This window comes from Lepidothrix coronata, unplaced genomic scaffold, assembly GCF_001604755.1.
Source record: "Lepidothrix coronata isolate B3197 unplaced genomic scaffold, Lepidothrix_coronata-1.0 Scaffold155, whole genome shotgun sequence".
Classification (NCBI taxonomy): domain Eukaryota; kingdom Metazoa; phylum Chordata; class Aves; order Passeriformes; family Pipridae; genus Lepidothrix; species Lepidothrix coronata.
The window spans coordinates 430,437-454,930 of NW_016690335.1; the positions used below are offsets into that span (position 1 = coordinate 430,437).

The 24,494-nt window shown below is 39.7% G+C and overlaps 1 protein-coding gene across 4 annotated transcripts in view; it reads right to left on the bottom strand.

Moving 5' to 3' along the window:
* The window catches only part of MYO16 (myosin XVI), a 361,587-nt gene that overhangs the window by 278,441 nt on the left and 58,652 nt on the right, over window positions 1–24,494 (bottom strand). For 2 of the 4 annotated variants that reach the window (XM_017828978.1, XM_017828977.1), the window contains exon 1: window positions 6,830–7,188. The exons of the other annotated variants lie outside the window; for them this stretch is intronic. In XM_017828978.1, coding sequence (XP_017684467.1) covers window positions 6,830–6,857 — 28 coding nt within the window. In that variant the 5' untranslated portion in view covers window positions 6,858–7,188. Of the gene's footprint in view, window positions 1–6,829; window positions 7,189–24,494 lie in introns of those variants that run through there. 4 annotated transcript variants of the gene reach the window in all.

Sequence of the window (24,494 nt, forward strand, 5' to 3'; positions counted from 1 at the left end):
TCACTTCCAATGTCTAAATACAGATATTTTTACCACTTTCCTGGCATCCAGTGTCATGATCTTTAACTTTTTAAATTTAGATGAGGTAGAAAATTAATTAAAATTAAAAAATAATGTTGAGTTTCTCTCATTGTCACATGAGCTCAGCAACTGGAGAATAAAAGTAAATAAATGCATCTAGGATCATCAGCTGGTACAGATGTACTAGCATTCATAGGTGGTTAATAATTTCCTATTTTCCTTTGTCCTGCACCTATCCCGTGGTGACAGTGAGAAAGACAGACACACAAATAGTAAAAATATTTTTACAAAAGTAAAAATATTCTCATGGCGAGGCTTCGCGAACGAAGATTTGGGAAAAATATCCTAATTGTGGTTCTATTTGTATCAAGGTTAGTAAGATAAAACCCATTTGTTCTTGACTGCATAATTATAAACCTAATTTTTTGGATATCCTTCATGACATCTGAATTATCATACTGACCAAGCTTTTTAAAAAAAAGTCTGCACTGTCTATCATTGATGCAAATTCAGTCTGTCAAAATGGAGTAAGAAATACCATGTATTGTCTTTGCATTCATTTATGAATTTTTACACTATAAGCTTCTCAAACAAATATCTTTCATCAAAATCTCTTTATCCCCTCAGAATTGCTTTATGTATCTTCACAGGAGCTAAAAACTCCCAAGCAATGGCTCATTATACAGAGCCGCTCCTCCTACTCTTTCAGGACTCACAGGGAAGATGACTCCTGCCTCTGCCTCCCAGCCTCATTTTCAGCAGGCAGGGTCTCTCAGTCATGCTGAGCATCTCATTTCAGTAACAATCTTAACCTCATGCCACAGGTCACAGTGTTATAAGGATGTATGAGGAAAAGGAGTATTTTCCAGCAGCCATGCTGTACTTAGCTCTCATTGCAGAAATAAACCATGACACGAGAGTTAGCAGACACCAGCATGAACTATCAACCTAAACAAATGGGATATATGTTGAATAAAGACTGGCACACACATCCTCCTCCTGTTTATAATTCTCCTTCCCACCACCTGCACAGTTGTTACTATTTTGTCCCTTGAGCTCTTCATTGGAGGCAGAGGACATGTCCAAGAGGACATGAGAATTCTCTGTAACATCAGAATATACACTAAACAAATTAATAACACTTCCTGACCAACCCTGGAATAGAAGAAATCTTGTTCACAGGAAGGAGAAAACTTCAAAGAACTTTGCTAGTTCACTCATGTCACTAACCATCCAGTGTGACAGAATACCTACATGTTACCATTACTTGGGTCATCACACATTCTGTACTCCCAGAGAGGTGAAGGATTCCTGTATCATAGACTAACTACAGGTCTCCAAATTTCTTTTCAGGTTCCTCTTCTCTTCTTATTCAGTCTAAACTAATAACCCACTCTACTCAAATACAGACGAAATTTTCACAGGCCTTACTGTCTCACACCAAGAAAGCTGACACGAAGGTATCACGTTTCACCCACAGTATTACTTCTTCATCCATGGGAGAATCAAGTTCAAGTCTCCATCTGCTGAAAACTGAAACTAATGTATCATATCACATCTTTCCCCAACCCTTTCTAAGTTGCATAAGGTTCAGGTAGAGCTACTGCTGTGGCACATGTTTGGAGCCCCACAAGACTGGTTGAATCCCTTGGGAAAAGCACAGAGACTGAATTTAAAGTGCTAAATGAGTGTTTAGAACAATACACATCTTTCCGCCAAAGTATACGGGAATGTGCCAATACATTCTGTCCCATAACCTTGCTGAAGAGGAACAGACACCATCATGGGTGAAACTCTCATCCAACTATGTTGAGAGTTCTACTAGCTAATAATTTTATTGAAACGGAAAATGTATTGAAACAGCAAGCTACAGAAAAGAGGAGTAAAATTAAACAAAATGGAAATCATAAAAATAATCCACAGAATTTAGTCTCATTCATAAATATGTGAGCAATTTTGTTATAAAGCCTTGAATTTAGTGTGAAAAAACACAAGATGACATCTGTAAGTGCGTTACTGCTGGCTTCTGCCTTTCAAGATGAAGTATATGACTAAGGTCTCTGTCACTGCAGACTAAAGTCAAGACAATGTTTTTGTCATGTAAGGACAGACTTCTGTAGTATATGAACCTGTTAAGTACTATGATTAGGAGGCAGAAAAAAAAGGAATATTGACATGACAAGATATCCAAAGAGGATACAGCAGAATTTAAAGGCCAAACCTTTCAGTGCATCTTTCAGTGCAGCTTGAAAAGTGGGCCTATGGGAACCTCATGAGGTTTAACAAGGCCAAGTTCAAGGTGCTGCACCTGGCTCGGGACAACTCCCAGTATCTATGCAGGCTGAGGGCTGAATGGTTTGAGAGCAGGTCTGCCAAGAAGGGCTTGGGCATGTTGGTGGATAAGAAGCTGGACATGATCCACCAATGTGTACTTGCAGCCCAGAAAGCCAATCATGTCCTGGGTTGTATCAAAACAAGCGGAGCCAGCAGGTCGAGGGAGATGATTCTCTACTCTGGTGAGATGCCACATGGAGTGCTGCATCCAGCTCTGTGGCCTCCAATATACAAGAACATAGAGCAAGTCCAGAGAAGGGCCACAAAGATCATTACAGGGTGGGAGCACCTCTCCTATGAAGACAGGCTGAGAGAGCTGGGGTTGTTTAGCCTGGAGAAGAGAAGGGTTGACCTTACTGTGGCTTTCCAATACCTAAGAGAGCTGAAGAGGGACTTTTTACAGGGGCATGTTGCGATAGGACAGGGAGGAATGGCTGTAAGCTGATAGAGGGCAGGTTTAGATTAGGTATCAGGAAGAAATTCTTTACTGTGAGGGTGGTAAGGCACTGGAACAGGTTGTCCAGAGAAGCTGCGGATCACCTGTCCCTGGAAGTGTGGGGCTTGGAGCAACCTGGTCAAGTGGAAGGTGTACCTGTCCATGGCAGAGGGGTTGGAACTAGATGATCTTTCAGCTGCCTTCCAACTCAAACCATTCTATGACTTTATGTTCTTCTACTCTTAATTAATTTTCTTCATGGACAATCCTTGCCAGGTAGCAGATGCTGAAGGTAATAAGGGCTAGATGTTGAAGAGAATATTTCTATTTATTTTATATCTTGTTTCAAATCCTAAATAAAATTTACCTAATTAGTATTTCAATCCCAAATCTCTGTAATCATTGCTCTGTAACAGAGCACAATGCAGTGTTTCATAACTCATACAAAGGAGATAAAGGAAATGGAAGCAGAGATAAACCAGAAAGAATAGATGTTCAGATTTGATGATCTTAATATTTGGATAAATTCACTTGGCTCAGACTTCCAGCTGGTGTGACTATAACTCCTTATAGCAAGGTTTTAATTCTGTTTGCATTTATGCACCTTTATAGCATTTGCAGCAGAAATCAGACTCTCGAATAATAAACTTAAGCCTCCTTAGTAAAGTATTGTTTTTCTTAGTTCCCTCTGCAGATTTCTCAGATGTCCAGAGCACAGGTGGAAACTCAATGCCGTAACATGTAAATGCTGATATTTATGTCATAACTAGATATACAAGGAGAGAAGATAGCATCAAGGTGCTGCCTAATTTGCAAAATTACATTCATTTGTACAGTCTGTCACACAAATCATCGAGATAAAATGGCACCCAGCAGCTGGCAGATGTGATACTCTCCTATGCACCACTGTTCTCTCTTTTAAATGGCTCATGCTCACAGATTGTCAAGGAGAAGCCACTAGCACAGACAGGGACAGCTCAGAGCAGCAGCGATACTTGGCTGCAAAAAGGAGATGGGCACAAGTAGTGACAACATGAGCTGCTCAAACAGGCAGACACACATACAGCTTGTGTGTTAATGCTGCAGGTGCCAGCTAAAGACAACATGACTGCTGCAGCAGGCATAATTTCAGAGTATTACTGGGATGAAAGACTTCACTAGGCATGGTCCCAGAAAATCAGGTTTGACCACACAGCTACCCCTGCTTAGAGCAGGAGGGCATATCCAGAGAAAGGCAATGGAGCTGGGAAAGGGTCTTGAGCAAAAGTCTGATGAGGAGTGGCTGAGGGAGCTGAGGTTGTTTAGTCTGGAGAAAAGGAGGCTCAGGGGAGTTTTTATTGCCCGAAAGGAGGCTGTAAGGAGGTGGGTGTTGGTCTCTCCTCACAGGTAACAAGTGATAGAACAAGAGGAAATGGCCTGAAGTCATGCCAGAGGAGGTTTAGATTGGACATCAGGAAAAATCCTTTAGATTGGACATCAGGAAAAATTCCTTCACTGAAAGGGTGATCAGCACTGGAAGGAACAGGTTGCCCAGGGAAGTGGTGGAATCACAGTCCCTGGAACTGTTCAAAAAAACCATGTGGATACAGTGCTTAAGGACATGGTTTAGTGGTGGATCTGGCAGTGGTAGGTTAATGGTTAAACTCGACGACCTCAAAGGTCTTTTCCAATGTCATAATTCTACGGTGGACTGGAGACCTTCAAGGTTGGATCTCTCCAGCCTGAAAGATCCTATGACAAGATGGAGACTTACATAGTGAAGTATAGGTCATTTTCACAGCCTTCTAACGGGAGCAATGCACTGAATAAATTAGACAGTATTAGTAAAATGGTACTAAAGCCATAGGAGAATAGCCCTTCTCAGCTCAGATCTCCACACCTAATTCCTGCAGAGATTAAAAAAAAAAAAAAAGGCAAATACATGCAAAAGCCAGGCACATAGCATTATAGTTCATAAAACACTACTTTTAAGGTGCCATTAATTTGTGTCTTTTAGCTATTTCCCTTCTCCCCAAAGCAGACCAAGAGACAGTGCTCTGCAACCACGCTTCCTCTGGTTCAGTGTCTTTCCCTTTTGATACAGGAACCATTGATGAAATGGATTAAAAGCAAAGTGTGGTGTGAAGAGTCATGTCCCAACCACTGTGAGATTTAGCTGTTCTCAGCACATCTCAGAACATTGCTGGTTTTGCCACTGTGCATGCAGCCCTGGCCCATCTTTGATCCCAGCTGTCTGCCAAGCGCAAATATCAGCAACATACTGGCATGTTAAATCAAATAATAATGCTCAGAGGAACATCACAGAGGAAGTGTTTCTCCTTCACTAATTACAGTTGGAAATGGAAGCACTTTTGCCAATTCTGAGAAGCATAGGCAGTAAAATGCCATCCCGTTGGGCTCCAGCCAGCACATGATGTCTTCTAAAGCACACTATTTAGGAAAACAGCTAGGTAATAAAATACCCCAATTTACTGATAAGTAACTAATCAAAATTCCAAATTTAAAAAAGAAGGAACTAATGCTGTACATTCACCTTTCCCTCTGTTGTGTTTTAGTCCTTCATCTCTGCCTTCTAATCAATGCAACAAACATCCCAAATAGTCGTCATTTGCTACTTTTTAATAGAAGCACCTCATGGTCATCCTCATCTCTTTCCTATGGCTTCACTGAAAAGTTACTTATTTAATATGCTATTGACACTCACATGCCTATATAGATTTGCTACAGTTTCACTTTAAGAAAGCAATTCTAAAGTGAATAAAGACTGAACAATACTTTTTTGACATCTTCAAGACAGTTATTATGTTGCAAATTCCTCATTTGCATTTATCAAGTCTTAATACAAGCTCAAAGACTTATTCTTAGAATGCACCTTTAAAGCTGCAGTAAAACTAATCTGTGTTTCTCTGCATGAACAGGGAATATGGGCTTGTAACTCCCACTAGTTTTAAAAACAGTCCATATACAAGTCCCATTGAATACAGACAAGAAGAAACCCACATAAATCATTTTTCCTTGAATTATTAAAATACTTCCAGGGTATCTTAATTTCATATTTAAACAGAAAAGAACCACTTTACTTGTTTCTTAACTGTAACATGGTATTTTAAAAATAGTTTCAAAAACGTCTTTGGTACACTTAAGTCGTCAAAGACTACAATCTGGAGAGAAAACCTTTTATGGCAATCTGCTATTTTTCATTTAAAAACTGTGACATAATCACTAGAAGTCTGAAGTTTTCCAAGTCCTTCAGTAAAAAATATTCATGGTTGTCAAACTACTGCTGGCTGTCTAAAACAAGTACCTAAACAATAACTCATTTATCTGATGTAAATCCAGCAATTTCTACTCAGACCATGTATGCTTTAAAAGGCAAATCCTAAAAGCTTGAAAAATGTGCAGCTAGGAAGACAAGCAGTCTTGAAAAAAAATACTATCAGGAATTTGTTCTACATTGAATCAATACATTTAGCATAGATCCCAATTTCAGGATATCTTTAAGGAGGCAGCTTGAATGATTCAAGGTTAAAAGTTCATTACTATTTTTTTAAGTCTGTCACACCAAATAGCTAAATATTCTGATAGAGACGGGATAGAAGCATTTGATCTATAGTAGATGATGAGCTGGGCTCAAAATTACAAAGCTATTCTCATTTGTATAACCTTGCAAAGCATGAGAGCCATGTCCAAGGTTGTCCTTAAAGGCGTCCTTAACATAATGCTGTGAATGGCATTTTTTCTTTCCGGATATTATATTCTTTGGTGATTAATTTAAACAAAAGTTTTAAAAGCTGATCAGTATGAAGTTCAGAATGAGAGCTTTATCACACACACAATGAAGTTGCCTCTGAACAGAGGAGAAAAAGAATCACTGGGCTCTGCCTGCATATTCACATGCAAAGTAACAACTCCCGTTCCCCACTACTACGTTGACATCATGCAGCATCTGCCTTTGACTTTTTGCATATGCATTGAAAAGACACACCTTGGAAAATAAAAAGACAGTTTTAAAAGCAAATTAACCATTTTGTTACTTACAGCATTTGATAAAATGGTAATGAGACATTCTTTCATCTCAGGCTGTAGTCTTGCTACAGGTTTCAGCATTCTCTTCTGCTACAACTGTCATGCCCAGAAAATGCATTATTTAAAGCCCTTCCTCAGGTATCCAGTATACCTCAGAATACATTATTTAATGTAGGTTCTGTTCCAGGATCTTGCAGAGGCTTCCAAGTCATCCTCACCCGGCTGCTGGAGTTACGATAAACCTCTGTGCGTCTTGAACCATGACTGCTGCACGTGCTATTGTAGCACAATTGATTGACACCGCTCCTAATCCCACATCCCCGGAATAGAAAGATTTAATTGGTGTGCACTTGCAGCCACATTTTTCCAGCACTGAGGTGTGCTGCTGCACTGCGGTTTTCACAGTCCTGCTAGTTAATGGCTTTTCAATAGCTTTCAAATGGCAGCAAACTAAGCTTGATGAGTGGGCTCGAATGAAATAGCAGAACAGGGGATCTTAAATTTTATTTCTGCATGTTGCTCATGTGCCAAATGTGACCAGATTTTTAGCTAGTACTGAACCAGGATTATTTTTAGTTGCCACCAGTTGCTGTGTGAACAGGAAATTGATATAGGTTGCCAAAAATAACCATCTTTTAGCATCACAGATCATTTTTCAGTATAAGGTAAAAATCAGGATAGAGCTCACAGCCATCTTCAGACTCTCATGGTTTATGCATGGATTCATTTACACTGAGCTAAAAACATGCTCATGTGTATTCTCCTTGATGTGTTCCTGTTTTATAATTTCTTTGTATTACACTGCATCTTTTTCACAGATAGAATATTTATGTCAGAAGAAAGAAACTGCAAGCTCTGCATAGTTTATATTATGATTATGCACATGTTGTCTAAGGACATTTTAATCATTTATTGTAAGACAAAAAGCCTAAGAAAATGCATCACTAAGAACAAGTCCAACCAATTATTTACCACACTACGGAATAACAAGTCAATGTATAGTGACGCATTACCCGGTTTTAGATTAAGGGCACACAAAAGGCAGACCTGCACTGTATTTTAAACACCCAGACTGCAGCATCTTCTGAGAACAATTCCTGCATTACTTTTCCAAGAACAGTCACCCATGAATTTGCTTACTACTTCTGTGAGAAACCTACAGCAGAACTATGGTTAAATATTTTTATATAATCAAAAAATCATTTAAGAAAATTGTGCTCAGCAAAGAGTTACATTTGCTTATCATGCATCACGTTTACCACAACCAACACTTCATTGAGTGAGAGCTGTTGTAAAGGGGAACTGATAGCCCAGCCACATTTAAATCTTTTATTCATCTGAAAGGGTTCTCACCTACTATTTTGTATACATAGCATTTTTAACAGCTACGAAGTGTTAAAGGGACTACAAAGGGAAAAGGGTCTAACTAATTAGTGAGGATCACTAATGCAGATTCTATTAACTATTCTGCAAAGTTCCCACAAGAGCAGAAAGATATATATTCACAGGCTTCCAGTGATCCATTAGCAAAACCCTTAGGTGAAATCTCTCAGCTCTAACAGCCCCATATTTCACATCTGGTTTTAGGTACAACATGCACAGCAATTCTTTTGCAGAACTAATTATTTAGGTGTGGGGTTTTTTTCCTGAAAACACAGCTTTCCAAAAGAAATTACCAGAGGGAATCAGGGATAAATTATATTAAGCACAATACAGTAGTTACACTATCATGGAAACTTTTTTACTGTAAAGCTCAGAAGTCCAAAGTAATTAAATCTATCCAGACTGTCTTTCACACCTATACAACACTAGGCTAGTTTGGGCCACATGGCTTATAAAATAAACATACAAAGTGTTTTAAGAGGCAGTGTTAGTCATAGTTCATGAGCAAGTGTCAAGCAATCTGACAAAAAGCCCTTTGAGCAATACTTTTTGGTGGAGACACTCCTGACAGGTTCATCTCTGGTGGTACTGTCAGGCAGACAGACTGCCATGACTGATAACATCACACTTTCACCAACCATACTGGTTAAACCCAGGAGGACTCTAGATAAACACTAGTGAATGGGAGAAATGGACAAACAATGCTTTTTAGAAGACAGAGGAAAAAGGAAGCATCTCTGATTTTGGCTTGAACAAAATGTGAAGTAAAAGTATTTGGATCTGTCTCATTTCAGATTGTAACGTATGTGTTTATCTATTGAATTAACATAGTAAAAATTTAGGATGGTGGAACTTGGTAGCATTTATGTGACAGGTTAGACTACATCCTCCATCCTGCAAGGAATAAGAGAATTCAACAAGCCTAAGTGCAAGGTCCTGCACCTGGGGTTGGGGCAACCCCCAGCATCAGTACAGTCTGGGGGATGAAGGGATTGAGAGCAGCCCCGTCAAGAAGGACTGGGTGTTAGTGGTGGATGAAAAGCTGAACTTGAACCAGCAATGTGTGCTCACAGCCCAGAAAGCCAACTGTGTTCTCGGCTGCATCAAGAGCAGCATGGCCAGCAGGCTGAGGGAGGTGATTCTTCCCCTCTACTCTACCCTTGAGAGATTGCCATCCCTGGAAACATTCAAGGTCAGGCTGGACAAGGCTCTGAGCAACCTGATCTAGTGACCCTGCTCGCTGCAGAAGGGGGTTGGATGAGATGACCTCTAAAGGTCCCTTTCAACGCAAACTGTTCTATGACTTGACAGTCCTTTACAGAGAATATTAAGGTACAGGACATGTACCTCTCGAATGCTGCAAGCTTTTGACTTGCTATTTACATCAGACTAACTGGCAACAGTGCTGCTGTCTATACGGCTAACACATCCCTGATTTCTTCTCTCCTAAAATGCACTAGTCCACGTAATCAGGGAAGGATGTGGGACTGTTTGACAAGGGACAGTCTGCAATGCTACACCATAGCTTGGGTCTGTGCCTTTCAGTTGTATCGTTGGACTATGCCAGTCCATGGGGCAGCATGTACTCACCTGCAGTAGGGCACTGTGCACTCTCCATTCTCCAGAAGTCTGTGTGCCAAAAATATGTGGTTGGCTGCTCAAGTATGAATAACAGCCTCCAGGTGAATGGAAGATAGGCACAAACTTTTCAAGAGGTGATACCTTGGCAGATGGCAACCTCAACAGGCCCTTCATTTTAGAATATCACATTTCTTTTGCTTGTTTTTTTAATTATATAAAATATTTAGTTTTATTACATGGGCAATTATCATTAGTGGTTTTTGCAAAAGAAGTGAAAGCACTGTATATTGCTGTCAGCAGGAAATTCTGACAAATTGAAGGGCAGCACTAAAGCAGCACAAAAATGAGGAGGGAGGAAAGGTCCCAGAGACATTGTAGAATGAAAACGCTGGGCAGAATAAGTAGCATGGAATGGAGAATGAAGAGAAATGACAACAATGGACAACTGCAAGTGCAGAGACAGGATGAACCTTGAGAAGTGGTAGCTAAACATGAGGTAAAAGTAAGTCACAATAGAATACTTAAGGAGGTGAAATCTGGTTCACCTGCTGGAAAGACACATTATTTCCACTGCAACCTTTTGCTAGGCTGGAGAGTAGAGAAAGAACAGAGAAGAAACAACAGTATCCATGGTGGTGGTTGTCCATGTCACAAACAAAGATTTCAGGTGTGAGAAGAAAAAGAAAAACTTAGGTTTCTGAGATGATTCCTTACAAGGGAATACTTAATTGTCAGTAGTTTAAAAAAAAAAATAAAATTGCACAATTTGTTTATTCACAAAAAAGAGATATTAGTCATGTTAGGTATTTTCTCCCGACTGACCTCCAGCAATAAAAACAGAATTCAGAAGAGAAAAAAGATCTAAACAACATTTAAAATCTGACAATGTAAACTATGGAAGTATATCTAGACAAGCTTTGAGCGCATTGTAAAGTTACTTTCTCTGAACATTAGGTAACATAGGCATGCTTTCAATTACAACCCCACTGTTCCAAAAAGTTAGTTCCAAAAAGACTATGCCAGTGTTTAACTCTACAAAGAGGTAAAAGTGCTCTTGGATTGGGGGATAAAGACTGAGCTGGCATTAAACCTGGTGATAAAACAATTTATTTGATTTTGTCCAGCATAGCAAAAATAGAGATAAAATAGAAACAAGGTCAGAAAACAAAATACATTTGGCCCTTCTGGAAAAATTCCTTGCCACCTCTCCCTATAAACAGCCAATTTCATGCTTTGTACAAATTCACCATTTAATGACATTACACAGTTTTTAAAATAGAATCTTGGAACTGGTCAGCCATCACTAGGACAGCTCTTTTTCTTAAGATAAACACACATTTCCAGTTTGCCATCTCAGAGTAGACACTACTTTCACATCTGAATTTCCAAGGCCCAAAACTTGACTTAGGAAAAGCACCTATGAAATGCATCCTACAATAATCCAGCAAACGAAAACAGTTTAAAATAAGGTTTTGCTGTCGAGAACTGACACCCTATTGCATTCAGGACATGTAAATATTTTGTTACTATTTCAACGTCTTCTGGTGTCACAAACAACTGAACATCTAATAATTTTATCATCTTGGTATTTTATAATTCACATATAACTGAAAGATTCGTTAGAGAAATGCAGAACTATCTGAAAGCAATCTGAATAATGAGAAAAACACCATGACTACTGGTTAAATACATGACAGATGCTCCCCTTTCATGCCATTTTCATTCAGTGCAACAAAGCTTTCTATATTCCTTCAGGTGTTACAATTGTGCATTACTTATGGGCTTAAGACTGCAGAAAAAAAAAAGGTTGAATACAGAGTAACATTTGACTTTGCTCACATGTTTTGACAAGTGATACTACTTAGCAATCAAACCTTGGCCATACTATCCAGCTTCCAACAAAACACTCTTCAGATAACATCTGAAGTTGTATGCTTCATCAGGAAGCTAGGGATGAGCCATAGCAGATGTAGATACTTAGCAAGAAGGACTCTATACAAATTTGCTCTACATGAGTCACAGCAGAAGAAAACATAGCAGTTTTTCCAAACAAATTTTCAGATGAACTTGCTGGTAAGATAGCTGTGAGGTTTGCTCCAGAGACAGCAGCAACAAACCAAATCTAATCACTCAATCAATCACTCAGAGTGTGGCTGACCTCTAGAGAATCAGATGATTTTTTCTTTTCTCTTCCCTTCCTCCAAGCTTTGCACATTTTCTTCCTTTCCCATTTCACTGGAAATGCCTTGATTTTTCAGAAAGCTGGCAATCCTCTTCCCATTTTCTACCACTGGATTGAACCCTTACAGAATGAGAAAAGTGAAAAAATCCTTTTTCTTCTTCTCTATATACTATTGTAACTGAACGTATACGGAGGGACTAATCTGCACATACTTTTTAATGGACTGAAAACAGCAGGTTAAAATCACAGGATATTATTACCCAGTCCTGATGAAGTTAGCAAAAATACCAGTAGAAGTTATGTGTCATTTGAAAGTACTACTTTTTATCTCCCACATCCAAAATGACCATTTTTAGGCTGGGTGTAGACCTCTCTAGCAGTTCCTTAACTGGATAGGATGAAGAAACTCTCATTTGGGGTGGGAGAGCCTAGAACAGAGTAATAACAAGGCCCAATACAATAAGAAATCCCAATAGTCTCATATACAGTTAGGGCTATCTTTGGCACTAGTAGTGAATTAATTTCTTCACTAAAATCTGTGTATATATTTTTTAATGAGATTTCTAACTATATTTGATGTAAGGATATTACAAAGAGAAGCTGCACACTTTATATCTGTAAACCCCTTAAAAGACTGAAAACAAACTACCAAAACATGTTAAAATGACAAGTAGAAAAATGTGTCAGCCATCATAACTACCAGATACAAAATAATGAAAAACATCCATCGATTTCCATGTGAGGAGTTATTACATGATCAGATAGATTTTCTTAAAGTTTATAATATCCAGGAAAGAAATAGACAACTAGAAGAATTCAGTTCAACATGAAAATTGTACTTTTATCTTCCTGATAATTAGCAAATTTGACGACCCATTCCACTGTATCCCTAATTTTTTTCTTCCTGACATTACAGCGTACTGAGGAGAGTTCTGTAGACACAACATGAGTATTAGACAGTTGACAATTATTCTGCTGACAATTATGATGCACATTACAGTTTCAATATAGACATTGTAAACAAAATAGGATATTATTAAATTATATATAAAACAATCTGAAAAGCAAAGACTAAACTTATGCAAAAAGGGCTATCTCAGACCTATTTTATTTTCTGATCTTTCTATTGTCCATTTTATCTCATGCTAAATAATACCACTTCTTTTTCAGAGCCTTTCTGCACTCCAGGTAAATCAGCACAACTTGTTAGTGCATCCTTGATTCCCACTGTTTTCTTATGAATCACAGAGAATAAGTGGGACTTGGGGAGGGAAAGTGTGCAAGGGATGGAAAACTACACATCACTTTTATTAAATTGACTGTGCTGCCAGATGTGCACAGTGTAGCAACAAGCTGCTGGGCTGGTTTCTCTGTTTCTGCACCCTCTCCAGTCTCTAGTGGATGTACTTATCTATTTTTCTCTTTTTTCCTTTATCTGCATAAATGTTTAAAGAACTCATCATTCTGACCACAAAGACCAGGTGAGAGTCTGAGTTGATAAGCACAATAATCAAATGAAAGGGTATGATCATAAGAACCTTTTATATGATATAAGATACCATATTAGGTTTGTCTGGCCAGGTTTTGGTAGCTGCCAGAAGCTTCCCCCATATCCTGCAGAGCCAATGTCAGCCAGGTCCAGGATGGACCTGCCACTGGCCAAGGCCGAGCCAGTCAGGAATGACAGTAAATGCCTCTGAGGTAACATATTTAAGAAGGAAGCTATGACCCCATGGGAGGCCCAAGCTGGACCACGGTCCTGGCAGGGACCTGCTGACCCATGGAGAGAGGAGCCCACACTGGAGCAGGTTTTCCTGGTAGGACCTGTGGCCCTGTAGGTGACTCATGCTGGAGCAGCCTGTGCCTGAAGGACTGCACCCAATGGAGAAGTGACCCACATTGCAGCAGTTTGTGAAGAAGTGTTGCCTGCAGGATGGATTTACGCTGGAGAAGTTCGTGAAGGACTCCCATGAGAGGGATCCCACAGGGAGCAGGGAAGGAATCCTCTCCCTGAGCAGCAGCAGAAACAACAACTAATCGTAACCTTGATTCCCCATCTCCCTGCACTGCTGAGGGGGAGGAGGTAGAACCTGGGAGGGAGGAAGGGGTGGGGAGAAGGTGTTTTTAGGATTTATTTTACTTCTCATTATCCTGCTCTGATTCTGTTAGTAATAAATTTAATTAATATCCCCACTTCGAGTGTGTTTTGTCCATGATGGTAATCAGTGAGTGATCTCTCCCAGTCCTTATTTGAACTCATGAACCCTATGTTACATTTTCTCTCCTCTGTCCATTTGCAGAGGGGAGTGATAGGCGAGTTGATGGGTACCTGGTATAGTAATTACATCTGCATCAACCCACCACATATACCATGATATTGCTTGAACATGACATGGACAAGTCAATAAACTCAGTGAACAAGAGATACACGCAGAATTTACTGCACTCTGCTTGAATATAATAGAATTACATCTCATTCTCAAATTAGCAAAGAATAGATAAGGACCTGAGAAGAATTAGGCAGCTGCTAAGAAAGGAGAGGGGGAATGAGAAAAGCATATAAAGAACTGAGGAAACAGATAACTATGAAAGGCACCGATGTCCAAGCAACAGTAAGAAACCAGTAAATCAATATAATTTTAATAAAATTATCTGAGGTCAAAAAAAGGCAATTAGTGAGGCAGGTTATAAGCAAAGGCAGTCAGAAAGATGGTAGAAAAGAACTTCTCTCATGTGAGAAGTGGACAGGTTACAGCTGAGATGACAGTGAGCAAGAACAGAAAAGGGGAGGATTTCCCAAACATAGACTGAGAATCATGTGGAGAGCACTGAGGATTAACCAGCAGATACAAGATGCCTTGATAATCAGTTCCTTCGAACAGATATAAATGAAATATTCAGATTTCTGTATTTTGTATGAACATAAAAAACAAAAGCAAAATTCTTCAAGTCAGCAAGCAGGTGATTTACATGTGAACAAGCAAAGAGTATGGCAGCTTTGTACAGTTACTGCACATACCACTAGAACATCAATAACCATCTGCACATGATCTAAATTCAGTTAAAATTCTGATAGCTGGAACCCAGCTTTTCTATTTTGAAATAATGTACTTCATGTTATATTTCATTCCTCAAAGATCTGAAAACCTGTGGAACCTATTCTTACAGAATAACGCATTTATTTTCTTACTCGAATAGCTGGTTGTTCATAACAGAGGATTAATTTCTTTGCTCTCAAATGAACTTACTCTTTTAATCAAACACTCTACTACAAAAATAGTTACTATTCTAATATTGTTTTCATGGAAATACAGTACTAATTACTTTTTATTTCAAACAGCAAGGGACACCTGAGAAAGTAACAAAAAGAAATGCACAATGGAGTAAAACATGTCTATAATGAAGAATTATCCAGCAGGGTACATCACGTCATTCCAACCAATTTATAAGGCTTTTTTTTTCTTTCATTTATAATGGAGTTTTCCTTGAGAAAGAAAAGAAGCATTTAGCACTTTGCCATGCTGGCAGAGGGAGAACTGCATGAGAAATTATCTTCTTCACCCTTTAGACAAAATCACACACATGGCCAGTCTTCGAGAACGAAGATTTGGGAAAGGTCATTAACCCTTCGAGCCCGCGCAGTGGATTTTTTAGGTGAGACACAGCGTGCGCTGAACTGAGCCCACCCTTTAATCCTGAGGTTCATCTGCCAGGGCCGAGCGAGCTCAGACAGTGGTAGCGAGGTCCTCAGGACGTAGGTTTGTTTAGAGTGACCTTCTCTTAGATGGATGGCCTTACAGGGCTGACGAGCTCCATCTGCCCGGGGAAGTCCCCTGACCGGGAATCGAACCCAGGCCGCGGCAGTGAGAGCGCCGCATCCTAACCACTAGACCACCAGGGGGCCCCCTTAGAAAAAATACCTTTATGTTGAAATCTCCATGATTTCCACTCGATGCTGTAAAATCTTAGGAGAAGAGAAAACCACACAAGTTGGCATTGACTATAAACAAGTCTTTCACTCTTAGATTTTAACCTCAAAATCAGTAGGGGTTCTGCCATTGCCTTCAAAGGGAACAAACCTAAACATTTTCAAGAAATGACCTAAGATTATTGGAAAAACACAAATAAGGTGCTGTCTTGGAAAAAATAATTTGGAATTACGCATAGCCCACCAAGATTAATTGGTTTAACATCTTCCAAGGGCTCCTGTTACATTTGGTGTTAATTGGAGACTATTGCATTTATCCATTTCTCAACATCTTTGTCATTTCAAAATCACTTTTCCTTATCGTTACCAACATATTTTTGTCATATTAAAGGACAACATAGCACTAGGTAATGCTAAATTGTCTTGAGAAATTAGTGAGATTTTTTTTTTAACCAAATCTAGGTCCAACCTTATTACCTAGGTTGAAGAGTGGATCAGCACCTTTTACTATCACTCTTTTTAGATCTTCCATCTATGTAAATCAAACATTGCACTGACATAGGCTTACTGAATTCAGTTCTGTATGTTTTAAGGAGAAAAATCATTACATCTGCTAAAAAATATTAGCATTTGCTGAACATAATTATAGTGTCTGAAAGTAACACACATTTAAAGTGTTTGCCAAGGATAGTTTCATACTAGTATGCATTTAATCATCAGAAGCAAATTTCAGAAATGGACTTTAAGCATATGAAATGGACTTTAGGCATATGAAAAGAGATATAAAGGCTCAGCACACAGACAAGCCAACAATAAGATGGAAAGGTCCAAAGATAGTGGGGTTTTTTTGGTGTGTCTCTGGATTTTTTTCTCCTTCTGATTAGAATACCATACATAACACAGGAGACAAGTTATAGATGCTTTTCTGAGGTTCAGTCCAAAATGCATAACCACATTTAGAATACCTCAAAGTTGGTACAGGTCAAAGAGTGAGCAAAAAGAGTCCTTCAAAGACTAAGTTAGGAGATCAGATAACCTATTCAAAAGGTGATAAAAAAAATACGATTCAGTAGATACAGATATTTCACAGTGAGACTGTGAGTGACAAGGCAGGTGAGAAAATATTCCTCACTGATTTAAGCCGCTAATCACAGACCTATTGAGGAAAGAGGACAGCTCCTGATGTGCCAAACGGACACCATATCTCAGGAGGGTTAAGGAACTACAGCCGGGATAGCTGACATTAATACACTCTTCAGAGGTATAAATGTGACCGTGACCCCCATAGACCTTAAAAAAAAAAAAAAAAAGGATGCTAAAAATTGGTGTAATCTGATGAATGCAATCTGAGACGTAAGGCAAAAAAAGCAGTGCCCTTGACAATGCAGTTCAGAAAATCTGCTGCTAGTCAGCTGCAGAGAGGAAAGGAAGTTTTCCAGATTTCAACTTTTTAGCAACAAACAATAGCTAATTTTTCTTTTGCTGCTCTTGTTCTTTGTTGTTGTTTCCTTTTTTTTTGTATATTTGAAATTATAACCTACTTTGTATGTTATAAATAAATATTTTTGTGGTGAGGATGGCAGTATCAGAGAACTGAAGGCAAGAGAGTGAGAAGGCACTCAAGGTGCACGGTTTTCAGTCCTACTGGCAAGTATGCCCTGAGTCGGTCACGATGGAAGAGAAAGGCAAATCTGCAGCTGTTCTCACTGCATCCCCACCAGCTGCTCCAAACATATCAAGGGTAGAGAAACCAAGAGAAGGGTGAGAGGCTGGCTGACAGCTGTAGGGCTCTCACGAGCACATCCATCAGTCCAGCTCCAGTTGACCAGCACCCTGCGACTGGGAGAGCTGCCCCAGAATTGCAATGTCAGAGACACCAGCCCTCAGGTGTTGGCTCTGCCCACCCACAAGGTCTCATAACATAGCAGCACCAGGCAGGCAAAGAGGTAAAGCAGAGATCTGCATGCCCTTGGCTCTGATTGCAGACAGGTGATTGCTGATCAGTCCCTAACAATGATGTTTGATGGGAATCTTGCTGTAAGACATAGGAGTAATCATTCTCATTAACAGGTACCTCCTAGGGCAATAGCAGGCTGGAACACAGGAGAAGGCAAGACTGAGTGACTGTGGAAAGCCTTGGAGGGTAACGAGGGGCAGAGTTGTGCCTAACTGAAATAAGCTAGGGGGCCTGATAGGATTCATCCCAGAATTATCAAAGAGCTGGCTGATGTCATCACAAAACCTCTCTCAACAATTTTTGAGCAGCCTTGGTAATCCAGAGAGGTCCCAGCTGACTGGAAGTTGGCCAATGCTGTCCAGATTTTCAAAAAGGACAAGAAGGAGGACCCTGGAAACTACAGGCCTGTTAAAGTTATAGAGAAGATTATTCTGGGCAGTATTGAAATACACCTAAAAGACAACGCAATCACTGGTCACAGACAGCACGGCTTCACGAGAGGAAAGTCTTGCTTATCAAAGCTGATTTCCTTTTATGACAAGACAACTCACCTAGTTGATCAAGGTAAGACAGTTGATGCAACTTTTTTGCATTTCAGTAAAGCTTTCAATACTGTCTTGACAAAATTTCCAGCACACAGCTGGATAAACACATCATGTGGTGGGTGAGCAATTGGCTCATGGGTTGAGCAAAGAGGATAATAGTGAATGGGGTTAACAGCAGATTGGTGACCTGTCACTAGTGGGGTACCACAGGGCTTCATTCTAGGGCCCTGTGCTCTTCAACATCTTCATAATTGACTTGGACTGGAAGGGATATTAAGGAAGTTTGTAGATGACATAAAACTGGGAGGAGCTGCTGACTCCCTCAAAGGGAGGGAGGCCCTGCAGAGAGACCTCGACAAATTAGAGGACTCTGCAATCACCAACCATGTGAAGTTCAATTAGGAAAAGTGTCAGATTATGCACCCGGGATGGAGCAATCCTGGATGTACATACAGACTGGGGAACAAGATGCTAGAAAGCAGTGCCATGGAAAGGGACCTGGGGGTCCTGATCAATGGCAAGTTGATGGCACACTGCAGTGCCCTGGCAGCCAGGAGGGCAACCATGTCCTGGGGGGCATCAGGCAAAGCATTGCCAGCTGTTCGAGGGAGGGGATTGTCCTGCTCTGCTCTGCACTGGGGCGGCCTCACCTTGAATATTGTGTGCAGTTTTGGGCAGTGCAATATAAGAAACATACTAAGTTCTTAGAGAGCTTCCAAAAGAGGTCAACAAGGATGGTGAAGGGCCTTGAGAGGAAGTGTATGAGGAGTGGCTGAGGTCACTTGGTCTGTTCAGCCTGGAGGAGACCGAGGGGAGACCTCATTGCAGTCTCAAACTTCTCATGAGGGGAAAAGTAGAAGCAAGCACTGATCTCTTCTCTGTGATGACCAGTGACAGGACCCAAAGGAATAGCCTGAAGTTGTGTCAGGGGAGGTTCAGGCTGGATATTAGGAAAAGGTTCTTCACCCAGACGGTGACTGGGCACTGGAACAAGCTCCCCAGGGAAGTGGTCACAGCATGGACAGAGTTCAAGAAGTATTTCGACAACACTCTCAGGCACATGGTGTGACTCCTGGGGATAGTCCTGTGTAGGGTCAAGAAGTGGACTTGATCTTTGTGAGGCCCTTCCCACTCAGCATATTCTGTGATTCTGTGGGATTCTGTGAGATCAGAGCTAGACAGGACAGCAGTGCCACAGCTGGGGAGCTGCAGCAGCAGCAGTGTCCACCCTGGTCAAAAACTTTTTTTTTCCTCTCCAATGAAAATCTGGGGGACAGGAAAGTAGAGGTATGATAGCAGAGAGGTAAAGATAATGCTGCTTTGACACGCATTACCCTGAGATAAAGCCTGACTTATATAATGGCAATGGACATTTTTTTTGTCCAAGCTTTATTTTCCAAAATGTCTTTTAAAAATATCTTCCAGAATCCCTGACCTTGATGCCCCCACTCAAGGGGACAATCTTTTGCTGGTTTGGTGCCTTTGAGTTGTATTTTTATTTGAATCCTGCTATCACTCCTAGCCAAAGAAGAAGGCAGCTCCTCCCTGGTAAGAAACACAACCCTTCCGCTTGGCTGTTCTGGCCTCTCACTGTATGGCTGTGTACCAAGAGGGGCACTTGTGGAATATTCCTGCTGATTAGTACGTTAAGTTAGTAACATACTTTTCTGAAAATGAGCATCTCTACAGTTAATTAACTGTATCTCTTTGGGCTTTTTTATAAATATTCATACACATAAATTACAAGGAAACTTTTAAACAAAACCTGAGGATAAAATCTCTTGTGTAACTTGCTAAAACAGTAGGTTTGTTGTGCACAGAGAGGATTTGCTGGCAAATGCACACAGGCTACTGTTTGAATAGGTAATGTCATGGTCCATCTACTGCTCTTGGATGACCCAATTGTACTTATTCCCCTGTAGGAACACCACAAAGAACATCAGTGTTCGTTTTTGTAGAGTATGAAGTATTCAAGACGGAAATCAGTGTGAGAGCTAGACTATCTTCCTTTCAGTTTCTGTTTAGATCTACATCTGAAAGGAATAATAACCCATCAAGGAAGATAATTTAACTATGACAATACTGAAGTTTTGAAAGGCAGCACAAAGACTCTCTAACTCTCTATGGCATTGCAGCTCCTTGTTGATAAACTATGTAAGGAAAGCTTAGGTTTTTTTGGATGATCCATGTTATTTAACTGCACCTGAGAGATGGAGAACAGATGTTTCACAAATAAGATTTACATATCAATGGTTGGCAGTAAACTACAAAAATAACTGACACCAAAGTTTCACATGAAAATGGTATTAAGGTATATGTCCACATTGAGATGTCAAGAAGAGTACTGAAGAACTGAATCATATTTTGCAGAGATCATATATTATCAACAAGGTATTGTTTTCAAGGAGCTGAAAGCAAAAAAATTAATAGAGAGCTACTTATAGAAGACACAGTGTATGTAATCACAGAAATTGATATATAAATCGTAATCTATGGAAAGATGTAAAAAGCAAGACTGCGATGCTACTAATCTACTGAAAACTTCCCTCTTGAATCAGCCACATGACTTATAAGAAAAACCAAAATATGTATCCTGGAATTGTAAACTGTCATTTGTCTGCTTTACCATAATCAGTATTTTCCACTTCATGGTTATGATTTGATCCACAGGCAACACATACTGGGCTTCTAACACTTGATAGTATAATCTTTCTAGCCCCCACTCTGAAGCATACACTTCCCTACATGGGTGCACATCTTCTATGAAATTTATGATGAAATTTTGGTTTTCTATCCTTAAGGAACACAATACAAATGTCTAGGAAAATTTTACTGAGCACCTACCTGTGGGGATCGTAGTGGGTGCTGACCCACTACAGTTCTTCTGCCTTGCCCATCACCAATATTGACACATGCAGTCAAGTACCTGCAGCATCCAAAGAGCAAGGGAGAACAAGTTGTGCTGTCAATCTGCCAGAGCTTTAGCAGAACTCCCAAACTGACAAATTTTAAAGTATGACAGTGTTGCAACCTGTCCCATCCAGATGCCCCAGATGCTAATTCAGAGCACCATCAGACAGTTGTACATCTCTGCTCTAAAATACAGCACCACAACCTCTCTTTTCATTCTCCACATAGGTGCTATCACTGCAGTCGGTCAAGAGAGCAGCCACCCCACTGGCCACATGTAAAAGGCCACATGTAAAGTTACCTTAGACATACATACAGCTGTGCATGCATCCTCCAGTCCTTCCATGTGTTTGACCATGAAAGAAGGGTACAGACCTATAAAAAAGTTATTTATTTCTGCACAGAGAAAACTGCTGTGAACTGGGTAAAGCTTCTTCTGTTGCAGCCATGAACACTTACAGTAATATGAGAAATGTCATCAGTGGGAATATCTCGCATTCCACAGTAACCTTGGCACAAAATAAAAGAAAACACCTGTAAATTTTTTAACTTGAGTTTCTGGATTTATTTTTTTCTTACTATTTTCAAATGAAATAAAAATCATTACCTATTTCCAAAGCTAATTTTATGAGTCCAACATATGTTCAGTTCCTATAAAATATATAAACATCTTTGATGGTGGATTACTATTGTCACTTATTTGCCACCCATCTAAAATACTAGCTATGTTACTGGAAAAATCAAACCATTTTTAAACACAGAATATAGATTATTTGGTATGTTGTATTTTATAGAGGAAGCATCAGGCATGACTCCTGTTGATAACACAAGCAATTTTGCTTCAGTTTATTTGACACTTTCAGCTCTGACCTTCGAGTGTCCTCAGCTTGCTTCATATGTTCTTAACCCTAAGAGCTGAAGGCACCTACTTCCAAAAACACTACTCTCCAATTCAGCATCTTCTGTTTATTTCTCACCTGCTTAACTCCCTTCAATTCACAAAGACTGGGAGAAAACCATAAAACACCACATAAACCATTACATTTGCATTTCATTTCTTTTCACCCCACGTCTTACATTGCTGATATCTTTAAACCTGCATAAATTAATTTACTTTCATGAATTACTTTTGTTTACAGTGTTAAGAAAGAATGTTTTATCTAATGAGATAGAAGTCATTACCACATGAACAGAGGTTCATAACCTAACAGACGGGGAAACAATATCAGAGAAAGAATTTTCTACCTGACTATAAAATTATTAACAGCTCTTGATAAGAATCATGAATGATGCCCAGACAACATCTTAGGAGAGATCTAAGAAGGAAAAAAAAGACATGGCAAAATCTGAGAGTACAGGAGAAAAAAACATAAGTGAAAACCTGTTTTCAACACGCTTCATCAGAACTGCAGGATCAGGCCACTACTGAGAAAGTGATGTGGCTGCAAAGAAAGACTAGAAAGAGACCTTCAGGAAAGAAAAGTATCTTGAGTAATCCTGTTTACAGTGGGTCCATGTGTTGGAAAAAGATTTTCTACATTAGATCAACAAACTCAGATTTTTTAGGATGCCATTTTTGTAAAATTGAAGGAGTTATTTTTACTTTGTTCTGTGTAAGACAATCTTGTTATTAGATCATGCAATAACAACAGCAAAATTTTTAAAGAAAATAAAATCCCTTTACTGAAAATACATGGGCAATCATTTCATTAGAGTATATTAGCTTGGAAAGCATGCCTGGAAGTATTATGGACAGTAGACTGGAGTCAGGATAATACTAAATCTAGTAAGTCACAGCAGAAAATGTAAGGCAAGAATGTTAACATGTACTGCTGAGGGGATTAGGTAGAGCTTGTATTACATATAAAATCTTGAGAAGTTTCTTTACAGATTAAATTAATCCGCACTGTTTGCTCTTATAAAATCAGATTCTTATTTATTTGATTGTTTTTTACATCAAAGTCTTTTTATAACCAAAGGATTAAAACTGAATGTTATATTAAAGAATGGCCTTATTGTATGCTTTCTCTTGTGTGAAATTCCCACAGATATAATGAGAGATCTGGGTGCATGATGAGAGCAAGGTCGGGCTTTGTAATCAAAGGGGCAGAGATATCACCATAGCACCAGTTGTGCACTGTACAAATTATATTACATAATTGGTTTTAAGTGAAAACATTTAATTTTATGGTAAAACAAGCAGCAACTCCTACAACACAACCTTGTGGCCTGTTGACATTTCATTCTAAAACATAATTACTGAAAGCCTGAATTAGTGTCAAGTAAAGTGTCACAAAAATGTTTCCACTGACTAGTGGGTTTTGGATCCAGTGTGAGGTTTCTCAAATGGCTTACTGAAGAGAGTTCCACTCCTAATACGTTATTCAAGCCTAGCAAGCACAGATAATGTCATGAGAGCTATGTAAAATCAAAAGTTATGTTAAGATCAAGGTGCAAATAACACAGTATAGAAGGACTAGAGCTTTTGGGGAAAGACATCCCTTGGATTGGGAAATTGGTAAGTAGGAACATAGAAGGTTCCTGACATGGAGAACCTACTCACCTTGCTCTGAGAATATGGAGATCTGTGGGATTAGAGGAACAGTTTGGTTTCCAGATCTGTACAGGGCACAACCTTGACACTTCATGGCACAAACTATGTATGTTCATAGCAGTCACACTCTTCCACTTGGTATGCTTGGTACAGGTGGCAGCCACCTGAAATGCATTCTGAAATGACCTTCCCAGATCATGTGAGTCTCTGCAAATGACACCTAAAATGTGCTTCACAGACAAGATGCAAGACAGATGATGAGGAGCTGGCTTGGTTATGGTCTGGATGTCATCCTTCAGTGGCATTTAGTGCTTCTTTCCTCAAGTCCTTTACCTTCACCTTTCCTGACCAGTAACACTGTCTCAGTGAGAGAGAGAGAAATGATCACGCTAAATGACAGAAAATGTGTTCCTAAAGGTGGTGTAACCTTGAAAGGAAAACCAAAGTCTTCATGTTTCCAAGAAAATGAAGATGTGTGCCCTGGGACCCTGTAGAGATCAGTGATGGTAATAGTGACATATTGGCATCTACCCCAAACCATAACCTCTCCTCAATTCTGGGACCTTGTCCACCAGGCAAATCTGGTAAATGGAACAGCACCAGGCAAAGTCTGGTGGGGAAAATCCACCAGACAGAG